Raw genomic sequence first — 24,174 nt, 5'->3', positions numbered from 1 at the left:
GGCCTTTGCTAGCACACGTTGAAGGGGTTTGAGCACGGGTAAACAGGGGCCAAGGTGCCGATGTGTTTACTCACCGAGACTAAGGTGGGCGGAGTAACAGGGATTTCAGCAGGTGCAGGCACGCGGGCTGCTTCTGTTACCTACAGTTTTGAGAAAAGAGATTACAAAACCACCACAGAGTGAAGGGAAAGCTCATGAGCCAGCAGCCTGCACCAAGTAATAAAAGTATTTCTGCAAAAACCACCTCCCTTCCATAGCATGCTTGACAAAATGGAGCGTGAGCACAGGAAGAGAGACGAGCGCCCACGTGGCCCGTCGGCGACCCACCTTGGCGTCACGGCCACGCAGTACTTCGAAGTGTTCCTCACGAAGCGTGCTGCCAGTGATGCTCACCCCAACTTCTTTTTTCACCTCAATGCCAGCTTGACTCTTGTAAGTATCTGGCGCCGGCATGTCGGCGAAGGGGAACTGCGGCGAAGGGGTGGGCTCTGCCCTCACTCTCGTCTCTCCAGGCTTCACGGTGGGTGCCTTCACCGATTTGGTGATCTTCTGAGTAGAAGACGTGGCGGACAACTCCTTTTGTAACGTGGCGATAGCGGTACCAGCTATCGATGCCTGGAGGGAAGAGCCGTGAGATGGCATTGGAGAGCTGTGGTTATACGGGCCAATCAGAAGTGCCCCGCACTGGTGTCTCGGTATCGGGCCTCACTCTATCTGCCCCCGTGTGTGGGCATCATAGACACATGAACCATGGCTGGCTCTAACGTATTTGATCAAGAAACTCTCTTTCTATGTGACCAAATACTTTCATTATTTCTCTTATAGTTAATGAAAAGGCAGAGGTCAGCCAATGTATAAAGCTAGTGGTTATTTCTATTTAGCTAGAAAACTTCAAAACAGCCCCAGTAAAGAGTTGCATGAGGTGCCCCTTACGTTATGGCTGTTCTAGAGCTCAGTGAGGAATTTCCTTCACTCACTTCTGATGAACGCTACATTTGAGGCCTGTATTGTAACAGGAAAGTCAGAATAAAATTTAGAATATCGATAAATTCTAATAAGTACTTTGTGGTTGCACACTTGGACGTCAGCCACAGGTCTGCATGGAAGGTAAAAGCAGACATCAGGAACAGTATTTAGAAGGGCCCCTTATTGTTTCTATCCTGGGGTATGTGTGTGATTATTTGGTTTCAGTAGTAATTTGAGATGATTCCCAAACATGAGCATTCTACATTTGCTTATGATGCCTGGAGGACAGAGAAGGCAACTTCTTATCATAAAAACTCTAGTAATTAATATTGAGGATTGTTATGTGTCTCCCCGTGTGGCAGGACTAATAAGAAACAGAAGCAGGACTCTAGACCAGGGCTGTGTCAATCCACAACCCAATTTAACTGTCATGTGATAATAGCGAATGCTGCACTGGGAACCATTATAAAGGGAAACTTAAACTAATTTTTTTAATAGAACAATTCTAAGAATATTTTGAAATTGCCCATTTGATTGACAGCCAGAAGTCTATGTGACAGGTGAAAACAGACAGACTCCACTTTGCTGTATGAATCATGTGAATATTTGACTTGCCACTGTCTACTCTTATTAAAATCCATGCAGTTAGTTACTGGACATGTCCCATAGCTTATAAGGCACCATATTATATAAACTACTACCATTTACAAAAAGACTAGCGATGCACTAATCGAGACGGGCAGTAGTATCGCATGACTTTTATCAAGCAATCAGAACTCAGCGGCAGGAAAATCTCCGAGCCTGAGGCCGGTCTACAAAGTAAGTTTCAGGAGAGTCAGGGCTACACAAAGAAACCCTGTTTCAAAAAGCAAAAATCAAATAAAAAGAAAAGAAAGAGAAAGACATATATTGGTCAAAGCAACTGAGTTTGGACCATCTTTGAAACAAGAGACAGAGAAGCCTGTCTTGGGGTTGGCTGGAAGATAACAACCTTTTATTGACTTCACCCTAGAAGACCTTTTCCAGAAGACAGGGTTCTGGAATCTGAGTCCACTGTGAACACTGGCACCTCACCAAAAAGGGACCCAATTGGCTACATTAAGATGCCGGCACCACAAGCAAGAACCTGTTCTTTTAGAGTTAACCATCTTTATTATGTTCCACATCTTACCTCATATCCGTGTTCTGTCTTAGGGACGGTAATTTTTGAAACAGTAAAGTGTGGGCTTGCTGTGCGGGGGCGTTTATCCACATGGACCAATCTTTCGGTTGATACATCTGTAGTTTTCTTGACCTACATGACATGAAACTCGGTGACGTCACTGTCCACCAGGTGCCCACAGCACGCGTTGCTGCCCCCTACCCTACCCACACACACACACAGTTAAATGCAGTAGCAGACTCACCTGTGATGATACGTGCATTCCTATTTGGTCAGTAGTTTTGATATGAGTCTCAGAAGGAGCCTGAATCACGACAGGCTTGACTGCTTTGGGGACAACGTGGATGTGGGGTTCAGAGGCTGGGCGCTGGGGCTGCTCGGGCACTTTCGTGGCAGAAATGTGTTCCTTGTAGCCATACTCTAACGTGGTCTGCTGGGTGTAGGATTCCTCTGTATGTGCGGGCTCTCTAGGTTCTCGCACCCGGGCCTGGTCCACAGCAGCTACAACGGTAGCCACGGCTTCTGCCTTTTTCCCAACGCCCACCTGGAGACAAGGTTCCCAAGTTAACAGAAAGCGATGTCAAAGTCATACCTGGACATCTCCTCCCAGGGACATTCTCCTGGGATTGCTCCCCGGCTTACTCAGAACAGACAAAGGTAAAGGCTGTGATAAGTACAGAGTACTCAGGTTATACAGAAAGGTTAATTGCTCGGAAACATAATTTGGCTCTTCCAAAAATTTATATTTCATTAATTAGAACATTTCAGAGACTCCTACTTATATATACTACCCGTAGCTGCTATATCCTAGACAGTAGACCACAGAGACACAAGACAGCACAACACAATATAGATATAAAATCCTAAGGACGTTTTGAGTATTTCAAACAATTTCCCTAGGCTAGACAGACAATCAGCTAGCAACTGGGAAAGAAGAACTTTGCAGCAGGTTGTCCTCATTGATTATTTTTATTATTTTGTCAATCATCTAGTCTGGCGCTGACATGGCAACAGCAAAGATAAAAGCATCCTCAAATACTGTCATCATCACATCCAGAAAAATCAATTGCTGTAGAGCGACAGGGTTGCATGCAAATGTGAGAGAAAATGAAAGCTCCCGATCGGAGAATTTACTCGTGACTCACTGGGGATGAGCTGTGTTCGATCTATTAGAAAAACAGCTCTCTTAAGGCACAAAAAGAAAAACATTGTGATTGAAATGAGAGCGTTATCATGTCTGGATTCAGGAGAACAACCTTTCACACTGAAGTTCAATTTGCTTTCGTCTTTGCTGGGAGTTAAAGCAAAGAGAGAGACAAATATTATTTTCTCCTTCCTACAAATCTGATTAATGTGAACGGGAACGCGATTTGCAAAGGCTCTCTCATAAAGCAAGGGAAGCAGCTGACGAGGCATACATCTTTTAGTTCTGTGCAGCACTGGAAAGGTTCCAAATAGTCACGTGGCTGTGACCATCCAATGCATTGTGGAAGTAAGACTGACCCTTCTATTAGCCTTCAGTCTTTGCTTCTGCCATGACTGTGGTTTAATGTGCATCTGAAATGAGCTTCAATTATAGAACCTAGATACCTTTAAAAAAGTAACCTCCGGACCATACTTTAAGCATAAACAAAGCCTATTAAAAGGTGGGACTGGGCCTTTTATAATCATAGGCTTTAGAGAGAATCTCCTCCTCAGAAGAATAAAACTCAAATCTGCTTTGGAAAGCTGCAAAGATCATCTCCCCTTCACGTTGCATTTTGGAAGGCGCCACATATATGCATGAGGCTCAAGTCAGCTAATTGTTTTTATCAGTAGTTTCTTTTATAAAAACACATGGGTAACTAGTTGATGCTACAGATGTTCCCACATGTTCGTCTTCAACAGAGACCGCTAATGCAAACACATCACTTGTCTGGATAAACCGAATTTCCAGCGCATCTCTTGGCACCTACTGAGCAGCTTGTGATATGAAGCAACCTATGGAAGTTTTAGCCTTATTCTAATGACAAGAAATCTGACTTAAGGTTTCAGTTGACCAGAAATCACACAACTGAGACAAGAAATATTGCCTCTAATTTTAAAAGTATGCTCCAAAATCTTAATTATGGCAATATATTTCAAATCGTGAAAAAAATGTACCATATATACATATATATGTATATATATATATATATATATATATAATCTATGTACATATGCTGCTTGGTGGACAATTGCAAATGAATATTCAACTCTGGTAGCTGTTCTTAGTTCTTAGTAGACTTAAATATTTCTTTTATTCTTGGAGCCCAGATAAGAATGAACACAAACTGGATCAGGAGACCCCAATTTACACCAGTTAAATGTTGAGAATTAATTTAAGGAGAGTGTTACGTAACGTGGTCTCTTATAACTAGAGATGCTAACTGTGCCTCTGGAGGACTCAGCCCAAGTCTAATAATCTGTCACGTGTTGTTGACAAGCAAAGCCATTAGGTGGAGCACAGGGAGCACACGGGCTCGTGACAGATGAGACGTCATACGAGCTGATGACGGGAAGAGACAACGCAGTTCACCTCCACGCCACAACTTTCAGCTCTTCTTGCAAATATATTTGTTCTTGCTTAATGGCCAGTCCTTCTGCGGTCCTTGGCCGTGTAGCTGGCTCAGAAGGCTTTACAGTGGCCACTAGCAACTTAGATAGGACATTTATCATCTCAGCTTCCACTCTTCGTTACCATTCCACAACAAAACCAAGACGGACACATTTATATGAATGGGGACAGAAATGAAAGTCAACCATAATTCTTGAAATATGACTTATGGTAAAACTTGCTGCAAATGAAACTTCCAGAAGGCAGATGCGCCTTTAAATATTAGACTTAGATAAAAGTTTGAATGTTATCTTAAATCTCGTTTTAGAAAAAAATTAATTGAAGGTCTTGTGATAGAAACTGACACTGGGGGAAACATAAACAAGACACAAACTGAAAACTTTAGTGGCCATTTCCCAATAGAGAATAAACTTGGGTGGATAGCATATTTATAGAGAATTATAGCTATGGGAGATAGTTTAATTCATGAGATTTGTATAGCTGCAAATAGATGAGGTAAACTTTTCATAGCTTATATAGAACTGTCCTGGTTGGGTATATCTTTCTCCAGATTTCTCAATACTGCAGCGTGTGCAGTTTCAGTGGAAGCTGCTACAGCAGGCTCTATAGCTTTCTGTTTCTTTCCTCTGATAGTTACCAGGCGAAAAAATGTTAAAGTTTCACATGAAAAAAATTATAGGTACTAAAATAAATCCTTAGATTGTGGCATAATGCACTGAATTCATGACTCCTCAACACACACACACACACACACACACACACACACACATACATACACACACATACACAGAGGCACACATACACATCCTTCGCTGTCAGACTCATCATTACTGGTATACAACAATTTTTTTTTATGTTCATTGAGTCTCTTAAAATTAACCCTCGCGCAGTTTCAGTCACTAACTTGGGGAGGATTTCTAGGTGTTAACAATAAAAAGTTGAAAACAATGATAAAACAAACCGGAAAAGAAATAGGTTGCAATGTGCACAACAATAAATAACTTCACTTTTTAGTTTCAAATTGTTTAATTATCTAGAAATAAATGTGGTTAATAGTGTCTCCTACACAGGGAGGTTGATGTTTGGTATTAATGTGTTATGATGGGGGCTGCACATGAGGTGGGGGATTAATAGATTATCATGGATTCCACACTGGGATAACACAGTCACCTTTCCATGGGTAACTTGGATGTGTTCTTGTCTAGTTGCCATGGCTTCTCTAGATCTCAGAACTGTTTCTTGTTCTTTGGCTTTAGCAGTAGCAACTGCTATTGTAGACAAGGCAGTTTTTTCAGCTTCCTTTTTCATCTAATTATTTTGGTAAAAGCAAAATTTAAGTCGTATGGACTTCAGACACTCAGAGAATGACACCCCCCCCCCGACACACACACAAATTCACACACTCCATTCCCCTGCTAGTGGGATGCAAAGATAAACTCACTCCGAGTTAAATACTCACATAGCAGTGCTTACATTGAAAGACTGAGAATCACAGAACTTAGCAATGTTATCTGCAAAATGATTCCTAGATGCTTCCCTATACTGCTTTTAGAAATTAAATTAAAATGCCAATGCTCATGCGAATAATAACAATTAACAAAACGAATGGCACGTGTTACAGGTGCATGAATATCAATATGAAGGAAAAGTTAATGGTACTCAGTTGCATATTTACTATTTTCAGTTATGAATTTAAAAAGAAAACAGATTAATAATTCATACTATGCAATAGTTAATGTTTTACTAGAGATTAACTTAGGTGTTTTCCCATCTCAAATATCTGCATTCACCTTCTCCTGAGTTATTTGGACTTGATCTCTTTTGGTAGTGATGGCTTCTCTAGTTCTTGATACTAAATCTTGCTCTTTCATCTTGGGCGTGGCAACTATGACTTTGGGTACCACTGTTTTCCTAGTTTCCTTCATCATCTGGTCATAGGATTTCAAGAGAAAGGTAAGACAATGTCAATAAATGTCATGAGCCCCTAATAAGAAAACCTAACTGGAAAAGAGGCAGAGGTTTTCCTATTGCTCCTAGAACTTCATTACACATCACTGCATGGTCTTGATCATTCATCGTGTTTCATTGGCAAGAATGCCAAAACAGCATTACTAGAAGGAAGAATGTATTAGGAAGAAAAGACTAAGTTATGCTCCTTCATTTTGTAACATTGTGCCTATTTTAATCTACTCGAAGTTCCAGTTAGAGACATAAACCATGCATACTTTTGCCTTGAATACTGGAGTCTAGATCCATAGGAAGCCACTGGGATGAATGATAGTCTATTAGTAGCAATCTAAAGAAGGGGTGAGAGTTAGGAATGACAGTGACCGTGAAAGCCAGATGGGCGGTGAAGGTTCGTGTGATTGTGAAGACGAACAATGATGATTAAGAGCCGTGATGAAAATGTGGGTGACTTGTGAGTGACAGGACCCATGAGTGTCTTTCACACCAGCAAGAAGTCATCACCTGTTCGTGAGCGAGGTGCATTTGACCTTGCTGTATGGCAGTTTCTTCTTGAACGCCCACAGCTGTATCTAGTTTTGTGGATGTGGCCGTGGCAACCACCACCATGGATGCAGCAATTTTCTCCGCTTCCTGTCTTATCTGATTTTGTAGAGTAAAATGAAGTTCAAAGAAATGGTAAGATGGCTAGGCCACATTCAGAATACTAAAGGCTTAGTGATGAGGTAAAAATGTCACATTCCCATTTTAGAGGTCTAAGCGTGTGTTTTCCTAGGAATGAACTTCTCTACCAAGTTGTCCCTTAATACACTGTGCCAGGACGTGATGTCTTTGGGCTATGCTGACATGTTAAGAACGGGTGCTGCTGATTGGCTGAAAAACCCCACTGACTGAACTCATCAATCTGCAATGTTACAATGGCCATAGGGATTCCTATGTTCAAAATACAGCCTAGCATGATTCCTGGGTCACTAGAAGGCTCTTTTATCCTGAAGATGAGGTAAGCAACACCTGGGCAGCTGACTCTGGTTAACCCTTTAGATGACAACGTTCTCAAATGGACTTTAAAGAAAGTAGCTCTTGGATTAGCCAACAGCTGCGAGAAGAGAATGGGTCAAATAACTTTAAATATAAACCCCTGTCCCTTAAAGTTTGGTGACAAAGGGGAGAAAAGTAGACTTCGGTGACATCAAATTTGTCTTCCTGTTTCCTATATCTTTACTTCCCAGGAATTATGGGCACTGTCTTCTCTGAAGTCCAACATTTCTCTTGCCGCTCAGTTAGAGTGTTTGGGACGCAGGTATGTGCCTGTGTGCCAGCAGGTGCATGCAGGTGTGTACCTCATCACTGCACAAAGGCTGAAGGTCCCAATCTGAGTGACAAAGGGCTCAGACTATGTGTCCAAAACTGGCAGGCTAGTAGCTAGTGGGCAGAATCGAGGTGTATATTCTGTTGATCTATGATCTCTTAGAAAGCTTAAGGATGTACCTCCCGAACTCTTCAAGGAGAGTTTGCATGAACTGGTGGTACGGGCACAAAACAGTATACAGAAAACAATTCCCACCAGGGAGAGGTTTCAACTCTAGACACAGGCAGACAGGAGGAGGGAAAGAGAGAGCAGAGATTCGGGTCTGAAGCTCTGGGCTAAGGTACATGCAACTGGTCGGAAATGGGCCGTTTGTAAAACCCACAAAGCCAGACTTACTGTTTCTTGAGTTATTTGCTTTTGCTCTTGTTTCAGGGTCATTTCTCCTGTGATTCTAGTTTCTTGCTCTTTGGCTTTGGTTGCGGAGATCACTACCTTTGGTACAAATGCTTTTTCAGTTTCTTTTCTTATCTGTAATCAATGATCAAAAACAGAATCTCATTGTTTCCCAGTCTCCAATGTGGCTATCACCATATTAAACGCAACAATGTAGGAATCTGGAGGTGTGAAGTTCCCTTTCTGGAGATATCATTAATTGAATCATCATATCTTAATTAATAAGAACACATTTGTTCTCTCTCTGAACTCTATACACAGTAAGTCTCTTTAGAGGAAAGGGATCGCTGGATTCAAGACTGCTTGTTTTGTAGACAGTTGTAATTTACCTTAACAAGATTTGTGCCCTCCATAGATGGTTATAGGTAATTTAATTAGGTGCTAATTTTGTTGTCTGAAAGTAATTTTAGAGCTCAGAATTTGACTATGGAAGTCACAAGAAGTAATTTTGCCTGGCTCTTTATTTTAATATGAGAATCCAAGAATAATTTACACTCGTCTGCCTTTCTATTATATTTTGTTTTACACGTTTCTAAATATGATAACGGTTTTGAATATCAATGCTTATCTAAAATTGAGACACAATGGGACAGTATGTTTGGCATCTATCTTTCTTTGGCAGAGTCTTGCTCAAATCCTAAGCCACAGAGGATGTTTTGCTTCCACCTGATGTCCAAGGAGTGAGTTGATCCCATCCTCGGGTATTTTAGCGCTGAAACTCACACCACAGGGTAAAAAGGGATTTGAGAATTTATCCTCTCCAACCATCCTGCAGACATTCGGCTCCACTAGCCAAGAGCCTTATCAAGAAGCTGTCTCCCATCTGTCCCCAGATGCTCTAATCCCGTCTCTGACCATTTGACTTACTCTATATCATGCAGTGCATCTCATATGAAACCCATGTGCTAATGTCCAAGGATCAGCAAGCAGTGCTAAGCTTTTAAAATAGCATACTCAGATTTCCTGCCCATCCTCCCTTGATCCTACCTAGCACAGCGCCTAGGTCATCTTTTTGGTTTTAACTCTGCTTGTTCCCTCAACACAGCTGCATAGTTAAACCTATGATTGGTGTAGATGACTATTAAGTTAGATGACACAGGCTTTCATTTTATTTCAAATATGAATGCTCAGAGATGCTAAGGGGTGTTGGTATCAAGTGCTCAGGAATACACATAGATGCTATGAGGATGTTACCTATGTGAAACCAGACACATGGCCCTGGAATTAACTTGTTTCAGAGTTACAAACAAACGGTATCATCTGTATCGACACACGGGGGCACCGCAAGTCAAAAATCACCTTCACCTGCTCCTGAGTTATGTGCGTCTGCTCCTGTTTTGCTGTAATCACTTCTCTGGTTCTTGATTTTAATTCCTGTTCCTTGGCTTTATCGGCGGCAACTACAGCCTTGGTTACTGCAGTCTTTTCTGCCTCCTTTCTCATCTGATTTTCATAAAAGAAAGAAGGGAAACATTCAGTACCCATCACCCAGAAGCTTCCACTAATCCATCAGGATTCTGGTCAGCCCCCCCCCAAATTCCCAACCTCCCCCAATTCCCCCACACATAGGGACAAAAGCTCTTTTAGACTGTAACAACATCTACTCAAATATGAGGGGGGATGTGACCCTGGATTTATATTCCTTTCCAGCCGATAATCAAATGTCACATTTGTTCTGAGGAAAGTAAAAGCCAGGGTCCTTCGGGGGGAACTTAGAGAAATCTATGTCTGCCCTAAAATAGTAGTTTCCACGCCTAGCTTAAGTAGGAACTGAACCCAGACTTTGACCCGCCTTTTGTTCCTGCCTACCGGCCTCTAGCAGTCCCTGAACGTCTTACAAACAGTAGTTAACTTCAGCTTGCCACACACAGCCCAGGCATTTCTTCTAACCCGGTCTGCTCCTGTGATATTTAACAGCTTGCACACATTTGATATTTCTGGCCACCTTTGCTTCAGGCAGCTCTAAAAGCCTGGGCCATGCTGGGTGGCCTGTGGCCTTCAACGGGATTCGCTTCCACAAGGGATTGGAAAGCCCAATTCCCGAAAGCAGAACGGAGCCCGCTCGGATGCGCCTGCGCACCCCACCACCACGGCCCTGCGCGTAGCGTAGCGTACCTGTTCTTGAGCAGCTTGTATGTGCACAGCAGTCGTGGTTGTCCTCCGAGCAGTTTGCTCTACAGCACTGATGCCTGGTTCTCTCACTCTGGCCATATCAACGGCAGCAACAACAGTTGCCACAGCTGCGCTCTTGTCTGCCTCTTGTTTCACCTGCATCGCCAATCAACACGTGCAAGGCTTTTAAAACCGCGGTCCTCCACCCTCCGGACGCTCCTGCCCCTTAGTACAGTTCCTCATGTTGTGGCGACCCCCAACCGTAAAACTATTGTCTGCTATTTCATGACTGTGATTTTGCTGTTATGAATCAAAATCTAGATAATTTTGGAGATAGAGGTCAGTCAAAGGGGTTGTAACCCATGGGTTGCGTACCACTGTTTTAAAACGACAACTTAGTAGAAAATTTATGAAAACTGAACTATGTACGAAAGAAACAAAATATATTCATACATAATTGTCATTACTACCTGCATTATTGAAACCCATCCTTTATGCAAGCCTCACAGACTAGTCTTTGACTCAGTTAAAGGTGCCAACCAAACCTGATCGGCCATATTGGCTATAGTTTTAGGCTCCTATGTATTTCCTCTCTAACCCATCTGGACTGCTCCATGCCTGGAATTGGGTCAGAGCAACCAGAAGGCAAACTGGAAAAAGCAAAGAGTTTCTGACTGTACCTCTTTAGTCCCCGTAGCGACAGCTCCTGCTGTGTATGAAGAGCTGGCTGACATGCTGGCTGCAGCGCCTGCCGCTCCACTGATGGTCACTTGCTCTTGGACACCGTATCTCCCTTCCCATCGTTCTTCTCTTCGGATCTGGGTCGAGCTTGTCATTGTCGTTTCTCTCATCTCAGCCTCAGTGGAGGAGGCCACATAGCCCTCTTGCTTCCAAGGCGGAGGCACCTCAGGGCCTGTGGCCACGGCAGTTGTCTGAGTCTTGCGGGTGAGCAGTGGTGACTTCACAGATCTGATAGGGGAAGTGGAGATCCTCCCTGCTGGGGACACAGACCTGGAAACCAAACAACAAAGGTCAGAGCCTGGGCGCAAGGTACTCCAGTTGGCATGGTGGGATTTGGAGGGCAGATGAAACTCTGGTGGTGCTTCCAGGCAGGGTGTCAAATGTGCGCCCCCCACAGGCTGTCTGGAGGGTACACACCGCACCTGAAAGTAATTCGTTTTAAATCTCAATAAACCCGTGTTTATCTGCAGTAACCCCAGAAGGGAATCAGATTTAATTCTAAGTACGCTAGAAATCTGTGTGCCCTCTCTCACCTTCTTACATTAGAAAAGATAAAATAAAAAAATAAAAATAAGGCAGTGAAAGTGAGCGTCCTCCAAACAGGGCCACAGAAAGGACAGGGTGTGCCCAGCTCCAGCTGGGGAGAGGAGAAGGTGTGCTGGTGTTACTCGGTTTGGGTAACTAAATGCTTTTGTCACTCCTGGCTAAACAAGCCACGTTTCTCCCTCTGCCCTCCCCCTCCTTGTCCCCTTCTTCCCTTATTCAACCACATCATTATCCAGGCCACGGAGAGCCTTACACAGGCATTTGGGGAACCGGCTGTGCTATGTGTGCAGCGTGGGACTGCTGGTCTAGCCAAAAGTGTTTGTGGGTCACTCATTTTTATTCCCCCGAGTTTATTTCTACCCTCACCTTCATATTGTTACACCGAGAACTTCCTTTACATAATATTAAAATTAACTTGTAAATCAGCTGCTTTGAAACCTTGTTATTAATTGATAAAGTATCTTTTTCCAAAATAGTTATCACTGTCCGTTTTTATTATATACATCTGAAGCGCAAATATCATCTACCAAAGGGAATGGGTATTAAATCCTAACAGTGATAGTACAAAAAGCCAGCTTATTATCACACCAGTCACTCTAGGTACAGAGCAGCTATCTGAAGATAATGGTTTTTTTCCAAAATTAATTAGCAATTCCTTTGTTTGCTCTATTTTACCTCTTGGTGGCAGTATTGCTTCACAGATTCTACGCACGGGGCCATGTTTATCAATGCATTCTGGCACTTGAATAGGGTATTTAGTTTACATCAATCATAAACAAAACAATTCTCCCAATTACGCCGAGGGACCAGTGACATTTTCTCTAAAATGCAGAATAACTTTGCAGAATATTGCATCAACCGGTTTCAGGAAGAAACATTTAGTCATTTTCTCGTAACAGGCTGTGTGTGTGAACAGGAACAATTTGTATTTTGGAAAAGACATTGAAATCAAGCTGAAGGGAGGTCTAACCAGTATGGAGCCGCAGTGAAAAGAAATGGCCTTGGAACGGATAACAAAGACCAGGCTAGAATGGTGTGGGGTCCACACCAATGGAAGGAAAGCAAAGAAACAGGAGCTTCCTAGTTTGGACTTCCTTTGTTCTTGCTGCTCCTAGCCCAGTGGGATTAATTCAAAAAGAGCTTGAGACATGATTAGCATGACGTGAGTGATTAACAGCAGGCTTCAGGTAAGCCTATAACTGCGAAAATCAATGTAATTTGAGCCATTACCGGAAAATGCTTATTTCTGCACTTGCAATAAAAAAAAATAATCACTTGGTCACAGCTGGCTACAATGTGCCTCGTCCAGTAAAATATGCTTGCTTTATCTACAACAAAAATCAAAATTAAGCCATAGGACATTTTGGGAAGGAGTCTATCTGGGATAAGCATTATTTTCTTCACAAGCTGGCATTTTTATTTTGTAATTATTTTAAAGCAAATTTTGCAGACTAACTAACCGGATCCCTACTAAGAAACTCCCAGAAGGCTAAGATGGCCACTGAGTTCCAGGGAGGTCAGGAAATTCTGTAATTCTACATGACCCTCAGGCTTGAGCTGGAAAAAGAGAAAGGCTGTTCTGTCTCAGAGATTTCGTTTGGCCTTTGTTGTGAGTGACTTCATGTATGCAAACCTGCAGACAGCTGAGATTAAACACATAAAAACATGAGGGATATCTTTATTAAACTGAGCTTTTTGTAAGTTCTCATGTTAGTTCTGGTGAAGTAGCTTCAGTTACTTTTAAGTGACCAACATAGAACTAGAAGATCCCCACCATGTCGTAGTGTATTAATCGGACATCCCCATCAATCCCCACACTTTAAAGTGTGTTCTGCAGGATTGATTTCCCCTTTTCAGGTGGAGCACTTAAATACATCTGGTATGTAGCACTCTCCCCATTTCCTGTTCTTTGTTCTCAGTCCCTCTTAACTTCCCAGGGTTGATGATGTAGCTACTAGTTGATGTTCTTTATGGCCCTTCCCAGCAGCAACTAGGGAGCGTCTTCCGAAAGGAGCGGGTCATTTTTCTCTCACATAACTTCACTATCTAGTCTAACAATGATCTGCCTTTTCATTATAGAGATGTTTTCATTTTTATTGTGGCTCTGCAAATCTATTTTTAAAAGTTCTCCCCAAAAACATTTCTCCTATCCCTTTAACACATTTCTTTATCTGTGTGCATGTGTGCGTGTTTATGTGCATGTACGTGTGTGTCTGTACACAGTGTCACGGGTGGGTACAAGCATGCCATGGGAGGGTAGAAGACAGTTTCTGGGATTCAGCTTTTTCTGCCCCCCCCCATGCAGTCCCAAGGAGCGAACTCAGGTGGCCAAGGTTGAGGGTGAGTGCCTATGCCCATCCAACCATCCGGCCAGTTTCCCGTTAATTTTTTAATTTAACACTTTAATCAACATGCCACTTGTTTTGTAAGTGATATGAGGCAGAAGTCCGGGTTTGCTTTTCTTCCACACAGACATCTAATTAGAACAGTCTTATGTGTGAATACTGTTGTCCTTGATTAAAAACACAATTTCCCTGTATATATAGATCTATTTCTGTACCCTCTAGTCTGTGCCCTGAATATGGAATTCTGGATACTCCTCCTTTTCCACTGCTGGGTCAAACACAAATCCTCCCCCAAGCCAGCAAGCATTCTTCCACGAGGCTAGACCTAATACCATCATATTATTTTCATAATAGAAACTTTACAGCGAACTTGGATTTTTTTTTTTAGGTCAACTATCTCATTAATTCCACTTTATTTTAGCAAGGGGACCTGATCTATATGGGTTTTTTTTTACTTCATTTGAATTGATTAAAATACATTTTGTGCATGCTCAAATTTTGTAGTTTTCAGCTCATCATATTAAAAACCTCATTTTTAAACTAACTTGCAAAGTCTCAGATGCGGTGGGTAATTTGCGTTTGATTGTATAATTTCTGAACACTGATGATACAGGCTCGCCTTGCAAACTCTCTACATTTTAGTTGAGAGTAGAAATCCACTTTATGTTTTCGATAGACTAACAAACATGGAAAATATTTAGAAGGTTTTGCTTATTATTTGAGAGTATAAGTGTCTGAATAATGATTTTCTGTTTTCAAGGGACACCTTCAAGTAATGAGCTCATTGATTCCTTCCAAAGGCTTCAAATCATTCCGGCTGCGAGTTCCTTTATTTCACAGAGGACACAACAAAGACCTTGGGGAAGCCTCATAACTTCTCTAGCTCTAGTTTCTGACCTAAAACTATTGGGAATCACGTTTCTTCAGGGTTGTGAATATTTAATGAGATAACACATGAGGAAGTGGACACCGAGGGGGTAAACACATATTGTAGGCATTCTTATATTATTATAACTAGTGCCCCAAATCAAAGCGCAAGCAAGTAGTCTGGGTGATTGATCGGCTTTGGAGAGATTTAACTCTCAACTTTCATCATTCTTACCTCCCCCTGTTATATTTTGCCTCCAAAAGTGTGTATTTGTTGAACAGACTGTGAATAAGATTCAGAGCCTGAGTTTATATCCATCTTCAATTAACCCATGGAAGATGAGGAGGATAAGGATCACATTATGGGACTTCTTGGTCTCTTTGTATAATAATGTTTTTAAAAACTCCATGAGCTTCTAAGAGAGGGTTTACCTGACCGGCGATGGGGTCGGCGCCCGCACGTGTCTGACCGGCGACGGGGAGTGTCTTATTGGTGATGGGGACTGCTGTCGGGCCAGCTGTGCCTTGGCAGCAATGGAAGGTGGCGTTGGAGATCTTGACTTGGGTTTGGGGGGTATCCTGGGAGGTGTCTTGTGTGGCAGCTGTCCGGTGGCACCGTCTATAACCATCTCAACTGTTGCAATTGATCTGGCATCAAAGTGGGCTTCAATTTTCTGAAAGCAATGAAGACAGCGGTCACGGTGAGTGAGAAAGGCCAGGGAAGCAGCAACCCGGAAGGCTGGGGGCCGCTCTATAGGAAAATTACCTTTTCAATCCGGGTTTGTCTTGTTTCTGAAATCTGAGCAGTCGAAACGATTGTCTTTGTCTTTTTAGCGGGTACTACTTCTTCCCCTGTGGAAACAGAAAGACGTGTGTTTCAGGTGGGAAAAACCAGGGTTCTTAGCACATTTTCCTGTGTGTGATAGCGGGGAAACTGTAGCAGGCTGTGGCTTTCGTGTGAATATAAATTAGATTTAAAGATAGAAAACATGTCATTAGAAAGTAATGTCCTTAGATTACTTATTTAAATATCCCATTGTTTGCCCACAACATGGAGATGGACATCACTTAATTGATTTGTGCTCTGGTTCTCATCCTGGGTAAACGGCTGCAGTGGGCTTCAACACTGAACTCTTGCCTAGAACTCTAGAGGCCTTCTTCTGCCTGGGGTGGGGGTGGGGGGCTGGAAGGTGGGGGCGGTGAATAAAAAGGTAACTTAGATCTTAGCTCCTGCTTGCATTCCCGGGACTGCGGCCTGGGGGAGTCAGGCGGATCCCTGGTCCCACAGGACTGCCTCTCTGGGGGGAGGCAGGCGGATCCTTGGTCCCACAGGACTGCCTCTGGGGGAGTCAGGCGGATCCCTGGTCCCACAGGACTGCCTCTGGGGGAGTCAGGCGGATCCCTGGTCCCACAGGACTGCCTCTGGGGGAGTCAGGCGGATCCCTGGTCCCACAGGACTGCCTCTGGGGGAGTCAGGCGGATCCCTGGTCCCACAGGACTGCCTCTGGGGGAGTCAGGCGGATCCCTGGTCCCACAGGACTGCCTCTGGGGGGAGGCAGGCGGATCCCTGGTCCCACAGGACTGCCTCTGGGGGGGAGTCAGGCGGATCCCTGGTCCCACAGGACTGCCTCTGGGGGAAGGCAGGCGGATCCCTGGTCCCACAGGACTGCCTCTGGGGGAGTCAGGCAGATCCCTGGTCCCACAGGACTGCCTCTGGGGGGAGTCAGGCAGATCCCTGGTCCCACAGGACTGCCTCTGGGGGGAGTCAGGCGGATCCCTGGTCCCACAGGCTTCCATCCTACCCTTTTCCTCCTGAACCTCGACCACCTACCTTGAACCAGCAATTCTGCGGTGGAAGTGGCCCTTCCAACGCTGTTGGTGGCATTTACGGAATAGGTCCCGGAGTCTTCAGGATATGCTTCTGCAATCAGTAAGCTGTAGAGGTCGCCTTCTTGAGAAATTTGGAAATCAAGGGAGCTCTGGATTTCGGCTCCGTCCCGGTAGAACTTCACCACAGGTGTAGGGATTCCAGTCACTCTCACTTGGAGCTGCACTTGGCTCCCCTGTCTCACAGTCATGCTCTGCAGCCGTTGAGCGAAGTTGGGTGGCGCTGTCTCCGCTGCCAAGGGCAGAGAAGGGAATCAGGCCCAGGAGTCGGGGTGCTCCCAACAAGGTATTTTTAAACGATTACAGCCCTGAGCCCCAAAGCAGAGACTGACTCCCCAATTCAGCCAACATCCTTGACTGTCCTTGAACCCAGTTCCCCCAGGCGGGTGGCAGCTAGAATGCAGCAGCAACGGAAGGCTGCCTGCCCGTATTCACTGTAGTTGCTTTGCTGTCCTTAGCTACTGTATTTGGCTTTTAAAATGTTTTATTAATATCTATGTGCATGTGAATGAGATTATGTGGACCACACGTGTGCAGGTGCCCAAAGAGGCCAGCAGAGGACATTGGGGTCCCTCGAACTGGAGTTACAGGTAGTTAGGAGCCAGCATGTGGGTGCTGGAAGCCAGGCCCTGATCCTCTGTAAGACCAGTAAACCTCTTAACTGAGAAACTAAATATTTTACCAAAAAGTCTAGATGTTGCTGTACTATTCTAGACCTTCCTGGGACTTCCAAATGCTTGAATCCTGCCTTTTGCTAACATGCTAAGACAGTTTAGTAAACTACCAAAATTTCACTAAAGTGAATTCCAGTGGTTGGCAGAATGAGCGCAGCCACCACTTTCTCAATCATTGAAGTTTAACTTTATTCTAAGAATTCCTCCTACCAGAGTGCTATTAAAAGGACCAAAATATTTACTTGCATTTAAAATGCCAGCCCCAACAGTGGCAGGCTTTCATGCAGAAAGGAAGGTGTCCTCCTTGGTTCATTATATTAAAAGAAAATTTTCCCTTTAGCTTTTTTTTTTTAGTTGTTTGGCAATTCCACAATTTTTACAATGAGTCTCAGCTGTGTTTAACCTATTCCCTCTCCCACTACAGCCTTTCTTCCCAACAAGCCCCTCCCTCTATCATGACTTCTGGGTATGAGTGACCCACTGAGTTTAATGGGGGTTTCTGGCTCAAGCCTGGGTGGGAAGTTATATACTAAGCAAGAGCATCTTGCCAGTGGCTACGCCACTGGAGAAAGTGATGACCCCCATCATTAACCTCCAGTTCTCCCCCAGGGAAGGGTGTGACCATCATTGACCTCCAGTTCTCCCCCAGGGAAGGGTGTGACCATCATAACCTCCAGTTCTCCTCCAGGGAAGGGTGTGACCATCATTAACCTCCAGTTCTCCCCCAGGGAAGGGTGTGACCATCATAACCTCCAGTTCTCCCCCAGGGAAGGGTGTGACTGTACATAGGGTTTAGGATGGATGATAAAATGTGGGATTGGACTAATGTGTTTCTAAATTATCATACTTTTTCTAGTTCTGAATTTTCTGATTGCACATTCAAGTTCACCCTTAAGTGATCTGGTGAGCTTTTTAGTTAGGCCATTTATGACCGTGGAATGCAACCAGCAAGAGTTTGTATAAGACATCGTTATGTAATCTACAGAATAACTCTTGTTCTTCATGTCTGATTGTCCTGTTAAGAGCTGAAGGACAGACAAGACCTACCAAGGTAATTGGAAATGGCTTTATGGGAAAGTGGTGGCACATGTTTGAAGAACAAACATTTGCCCTTTTCTGAGTATGTTTACCGCACAGTCTTTTCAATGCCAAGGGTACAGACCACCTTCGTCAGAATCATGGCAATGCCTTTTAAAGTGGACACTCCCAGTGATTTCTGAAATATCGCCTATTCCTTGATAAGACTCTAAACTCTCCCTGCTGAGGAACAAGATCTTTAGGGTGTCTTCAGCATGCTTTGAGTGTGCAATACACACAGAGACACTGCTTCTCATCCGCTTTGTAATTCATCTTCAAAGAGGATTAAATTGCACAACCCACACAGCCATGAACATTCATCCTGCGGATCCTTCTCCAGCTTGGGAGCTGCCTCCTTTGTGGGTGTAGCTCTATCTGGACTCCCTGTGTCCTGGCTGGGGACAGGCTGGTCCCCACTGGCCTACCTGTCACAAGAAGCTCAGCAGTACTAGTCGCTTGTCCAGATCCGTTGGTGGCTCTCAGGGAGTATCGTCCACTGTTGGCTTTAGTCACGGCGGGGATCGTCAGTTTAGCGCGGCCATCGCTAAAGGAGATCTGCACGCCGGGCAGAGTGGAAGTTGAAATCACCTGGCCATCCCGAAACCAGCTCACCTCAGGAACTGGGGAACCTGGAAGGTAAGCAGTCATATTTATGTTAGCGTGGACATGGTCCAGCCCTCTGTTCTTTCTCATCATTGCAAGACCTTGCACAGGCCTGTTAAAGCTAGCTGGCGTGGAACCCTGTTTAGTGGTAGCAACAGCATGACAGTTTGTATAGCGTCCTACCCCTTTTTTATGGAGTTGGGTTTTGAGGTGCACTGTAGCTTCACCACTTAGTAGACATGATTAAAACAATGAGAGGGGTTTCTAAGTGTTGAGTGCTGCAATAATTTTGAGAGATGACCATTGTCATCCTGAAAACACGAGGATTAGAGGCACAAAGCCACCTTACAGCCCTGCCCCAGGAGGCTGTGCCTACCTCCCTCCTCTACAGTTGCAGGGACACTGTCCAGAGTGTCCTTGCCAATGTGACTGCAGCAAAAATGCCCCCACATGGACAGGCTGTTCCTCATGCTAACTCCAAAGCCAAATCCGGTCTTCCAGAACAACACAGAAAGTCGGAGCAGCAAGAGGAAGCCAGGGTCTCTTCACTTACAGTTAAGAACAGTATCAGTGGCTTCAGGTTTTATTAAAGCCTAATGTGTTCAGAGGTTGGACGGCTACTTCAGGGAATGTTTACTTTGCACCAGACATGGATGCTTGTGACTGTTCTCGTTGGTAACAGAATGTTCACTGTGTTGTCCTTACACAAGCCAACCTCCCATTACGGGTGAGTGAAGAGTGTAATGGACTAATTTGTGGGTGTCAGACTTCATCTATGACCTATTTGTAAGACAATGTAAAGGCACACAATTGGAAGGACTCTGAATCTATGAAAATGTCATCTCCCAGTACTGTGCAAAGAGGCAAATTCCCGCAGACTTCATGCGTGTTCTGCTCAGTTTAGAAGTTATAGAGGATTTGAAGAAAATAAGGTCATCATTTGAGAGTTCATCAGGCAAAAGGAGAATTGAGCTGAGTTCTACCAATAGAGAATGAGTGATGTTATGATATTTTTGCAAAGTGTTATAGACAGTTACGTAAGACCCATACATAATACAGAAACAGGAATGAAAAGGAAACTTTAGCGTATATCTTTATTGCAAGCCACACATAAAAAACCAAAAACAGAGAGAGAAAGAGAAAATGAATTCACCACAGGGATGCACTGAATTATGAACTAATCATAGTTATCATTTAATAATATAATCATACATGACCAGCTATGGTTCTATAGGAGACAGGTTGATTAGGTCATTTTGAAATTATTTACAGTATAGTTTATAGATGGCTCCCCCTCACTTGTCATGAGGTAATGCACAATCTAGAATCATCCCTGAACCAAGTGATGAAGAAAAAGAGGCCAAAAAGAAATGAGTGGAATGCCTTTCAAATGAAATTCTAGGGAAAATGCTTGTACTCTTTGAATATAAAGAGCAGACAGTACTGTGCCTTGCCATTAATTGCAGAAGGGAGTTCTTTAATTCACTAGAATAATTTAGTAACATGAAGAACCCAGCAAAATTATTGCCATGAGGAGTCACTGCACAGGCACCTATGGGAAGTTGATGAAATTTTTTTTCCTATGTAACATCTAAAACTGCCTTACAGACTAGCTGCCCAGAAGCTCTGTACTAAACCCCACAGCACAAGGGTGCTTGTCTGTCACGTCGGCTCTACGGCTGAACCCAAATATAGAATGGCCAGATTTGGCCCTACTTAGTTGCTAGATTCTGACAGCAAATTTTAATCTAATGCTAATTATTTTTGCTTTGTGGAATTATAAATATGAATAAAACATTTTCAAGTCATTACATTGTCAGCATCCTGTGAACGGTATGCCCTTAAAATGACCTTTCCATGGTGTTATGCCAATTTTACATAGTAAAAGCAGGGTTTCAACTTGGTTTCAGGGCCTACAGAAAAAAACAAAATCCTGGGGGAAGCAGGTGGAACAGAAAAGAAAGCATCCATATGGCTTACCACTAACGTGAGCCTCAAAGGTTGCGGTACTACCCTCCAGTACCACAACGCTTTGTAACGGCTGCGTAAACGTCGGTGCTTGAGTGGTCATCTTTTTAGGCACTCTGAAAAGGAAAAGAAAAATCAGTGAAAATGTTGATCCTCAGGGCCCCTCAGCAGCTACGTGGTGGAGACAAAGACATGTGCTTTTTAAAATGGATTTCTCTAGGCATGGGTGGCCCTAGAGCAATAGGAAGCCTTCTCTTGGGGTTTATGCAGCTGACCTTTGAGCTAATTTAAGGGAAATTGGGGGGGTGGGGGGTGTATGGGAACATCAAGCAGAGCAATGAATACCCCCCCTAGTGGTCAAAGCAGAAGCATCCAATTCTACCAAAAAATGGGAAATCAGGTTGGGAGAGAGTGGAAGGGAAAACCAAGCTATGGCCCAGGGCTTTCAGAGACAAGGTGTGATGTCTGTACCCTTTGCACCAACACAGCACGTAAGCATGTGAATCCCTCCCGGGCAGCTCTCACCACGGTACCAATGTTACAAGGGGGCTTTGCCTTAGGCGCTGCCCACTGCTAAAATTCGGCACCCAGATGAAAACAACTGTACTGAGGAAGCCTTTCACTAATGTGAAAAGTGTTGGCAGGGATTTTCATAGCCACAAGCCCTTTATTCTTCAGCAGCAAAGCAGGCTTACAGCATCCTAGCATGTCTGAACATTGTATGCAACGGCACAATTAATGTGGCTGAAATAATCACCAGGGAAAAATATTTAATAAGTCCAAATTTATTATAGATCTGAAATTAAAATGCTGACTTGAGTTAACATGGAGCAATAAGCAAACTGAATAACAGGAGCTGGTGGGAAATGCTCATGGAAATAAAAAGACCTGCGCTTTAGGATGTGAAATAGTCAACAAAGAGATGAGTGTAAAATTTGCAATTAAGTCCTTTTGTAAGTGGAAGAAAGTATTTCGCCTATCAGTTTTGGAGATTATGTGTGAAATTTCCTTATGCATAAATACCTAATTATTCACCTTGACCAGACTAGTGTTTTGGCATTAAAAGCAATTTCTGAATTTTCTATCGTCTCATTATTATTTTTCTTAATTGTTTTTGTTCATTGACATTACAGTGCAATAATCTTAGCGCTGGTGTTCTATTGAGTGTAACTAAAGTTCTTTAAGACAAAGTTCCTACTCCAGAAAAATCCAGGTATCATCCTCCAAAAGTTTTCAGGAATCATTTCCGAGGAACTCTTGTGTCCAGCGCATTATCTTTAGGGTGAGCACATTTTATGTCTACGTTTTCCTGTCTGCAAACCAGTGCATCTTCTAACAATAGCTATCTCTTAGACAAGCAATGCATAATTACGTATTTATCTAACAACAGGCATTTACAATTAGCAACCTAATCCCAGAAAGATGGGAAATCTAAGTGGGTTTTGAAATTAAGTCTTTTATTTCTTACCCTTTTTTAGTATTAACATTCATCTCATGTCATATAATTAGATTGAGGGTTGAATTAAAATGCATAATGAGATTTGGAATCGTCTGAACAACAATCCTCCATCTTCATCGAGACTTTATAAAATGTTGGGATTGAGTGGCCTAAATGAGCTTGATACCCTATCCTTATTGTCTAAGCAGACGAATTGCTTGCGTTTCTTGGAGCTCTTGCTTTCCAGAGGCCTAGGGCAGAAGGTATGCATCTGAAATGTCATGCTCCCAAAATAACCCCCCGGCTTGACTGACAGCAGACAAGTGTCTGCCACTGTCCCGCAACAGATACCCCGGCGGCTGATTCCCTTAAAAAGTCATCGGGCGTAGCCGATGCCACATGGCTTTCTCAGAGCTATTCTTGGTCAACCTCGCTCTATCACAGGGCCGCATAACCTTGTACATTCCCCACGGACACGTTTATTAAGGAGGCAAACGTTTCTGCCCTCATCTCAGACCCCCGAGCTCTAGGATATCAAGTGCATCTTAAAAATCTGAAATGGTGACTCTGCTGGTTAGGCTTAAGCATTTGATTTATTTTATTTTGTTTTTAAAGAAAACTTGCATGTCCAAATCAAGTTTAAAATACAGATCCTCACTGCAGGTCAGAGAGAACAAACCCTTAGCAACAGACATTCACTGCTCAAACTGGCGACTGGAAACCCATCAGAAATAGCTCTAAGATTCAAACAAACCCGTTCCCACTTACCTGAATTCTCAAGAGTGCCTAAAAAGGGTGGGACTAAGCCCAAGGTTGCTTCTGAAACGACGTCCTATGTAGAGTTGGGTTTCCCAACCATCTCCTACATGAATCAGTGAGCCTCTAACCCTCAAAACAAAACCACACAGTCAAAACTGTGTGGTTTTGCTTTTCTATGCAATCCCTACACCCGAGGCGAGGTGGGAATGCACGACTGCTCCAGAGCCAGGGGCTGGCCGGCCCTTATATTCCCCAGATCTGCTGACGGGCCCACATCCTTAGTGCCCGGGGCTCTGATTGGCTGCCTCTTAGGAAAGCCTGATGGGGGAGGACCGGTTTGGGAGTATCCCATACCACCTGTTCCTCTGATTGGCAGCGCTAAATTTAGCATCTCAGAAGAGGCTTTAAGAAGGAAATAGGACTGCATTTTAAAAATGACCTCACGGGCTCAGAGAAGCGTGTAAGTGGCAAATGTGAAAATTTTACCCATGTGGCTCTGAAACCCGAATGTGACAATAGAAAGGACGTGTGGGTATTCATGTCTCTAAAACAATCCCAGACTCGAGCCCCGAGCCGAGCCACGTGAGTCAGGCTCCACTTCTGTTCCCTGCCCTCTAAACCCAACCAAATGGACCTGTCAATCATGACAGCTGAGGAAGAGATTTATATCACACATAGGTTTTGTCTCCTCTGAAGACTCACTTGC

At 43.7% G+C, this 24,174-nt stretch overlaps 1 protein-coding gene across 5 annotated transcripts in view; it reads right to left on the bottom strand.

Annotated features, from left to right (window-relative positions):
* Positions 1 to 23,674, bottom strand: part of Ttn (titin) — a 271,242-nt gene extending 247,568 nt beyond the window's left edge. For 2 of the 5 annotated variants that reach the window (XM_075984819.1, XM_075984820.1), the window contains exons 1-17: positions 23,478 to 23,674; positions 21,284 to 21,387; positions 19,126 to 19,329; positions 16,894 to 17,181; positions 15,829 to 15,914; positions 15,495 to 15,736; positions 11,244 to 11,574; positions 10,567 to 10,719; positions 9,751 to 9,894; positions 8,395 to 8,526; positions 7,194 to 7,331; positions 6,515 to 6,652; positions 5,895 to 6,032; positions 2,373 to 2,672; positions 2,138 to 2,260; positions 328 to 615; positions 75 to 140 (exon numbers count right to left, since the gene is read on the bottom strand). In XM_075984819.1, coding sequence (XP_075840934.1) covers positions 75 to 140; positions 328 to 615; positions 2,138 to 2,260; positions 2,373 to 2,672; positions 5,895 to 6,032; positions 6,515 to 6,652; positions 7,194 to 7,331; positions 8,395 to 8,526; positions 9,751 to 9,894; positions 10,567 to 10,719; positions 11,244 to 11,574; positions 15,495 to 15,736; positions 15,829 to 15,914; positions 16,894 to 17,181; positions 19,126 to 19,329; positions 21,284 to 21,374 — 2,862 coding nt within the window. In that variant the 5' untranslated portion in view covers positions 21,375 to 21,387; positions 23,478 to 23,674. The remainder of the gene's footprint in view (positions 1 to 74; positions 141 to 327; positions 616 to 2,137; positions 2,261 to 2,372; positions 2,673 to 5,894; positions 6,033 to 6,514; positions 6,653 to 7,193; positions 7,332 to 8,394; positions 8,527 to 9,750; positions 9,895 to 10,566; positions 10,720 to 11,243; positions 11,575 to 15,494; positions 15,737 to 15,828; positions 15,915 to 16,893; positions 17,182 to 19,125; positions 19,330 to 21,283; positions 21,388 to 23,477) is intronic. The other 3 variants (XM_075984821.1, XM_075984823.1, XM_075984822.1) reach the window with 2 other exon arrangements.
* Between the last annotated feature and the right edge of the window lie 500 nt (positions 23,675 to 24,174).

This window comes from Microtus pennsylvanicus, chromosome 9, assembly GCF_037038515.1.
Source record: "Microtus pennsylvanicus isolate mMicPen1 chromosome 9, mMicPen1.hap1, whole genome shotgun sequence".
In the NCBI taxonomy this organism is placed as follows: Eukaryota; Metazoa; Chordata; class Mammalia; order Rodentia; family Cricetidae; genus Microtus; species Microtus pennsylvanicus.
The sequence above is the reverse complement of the archived record's forward strand: the minus strand, read 5'-3'. Positions and strand labels throughout refer to the sequence as shown.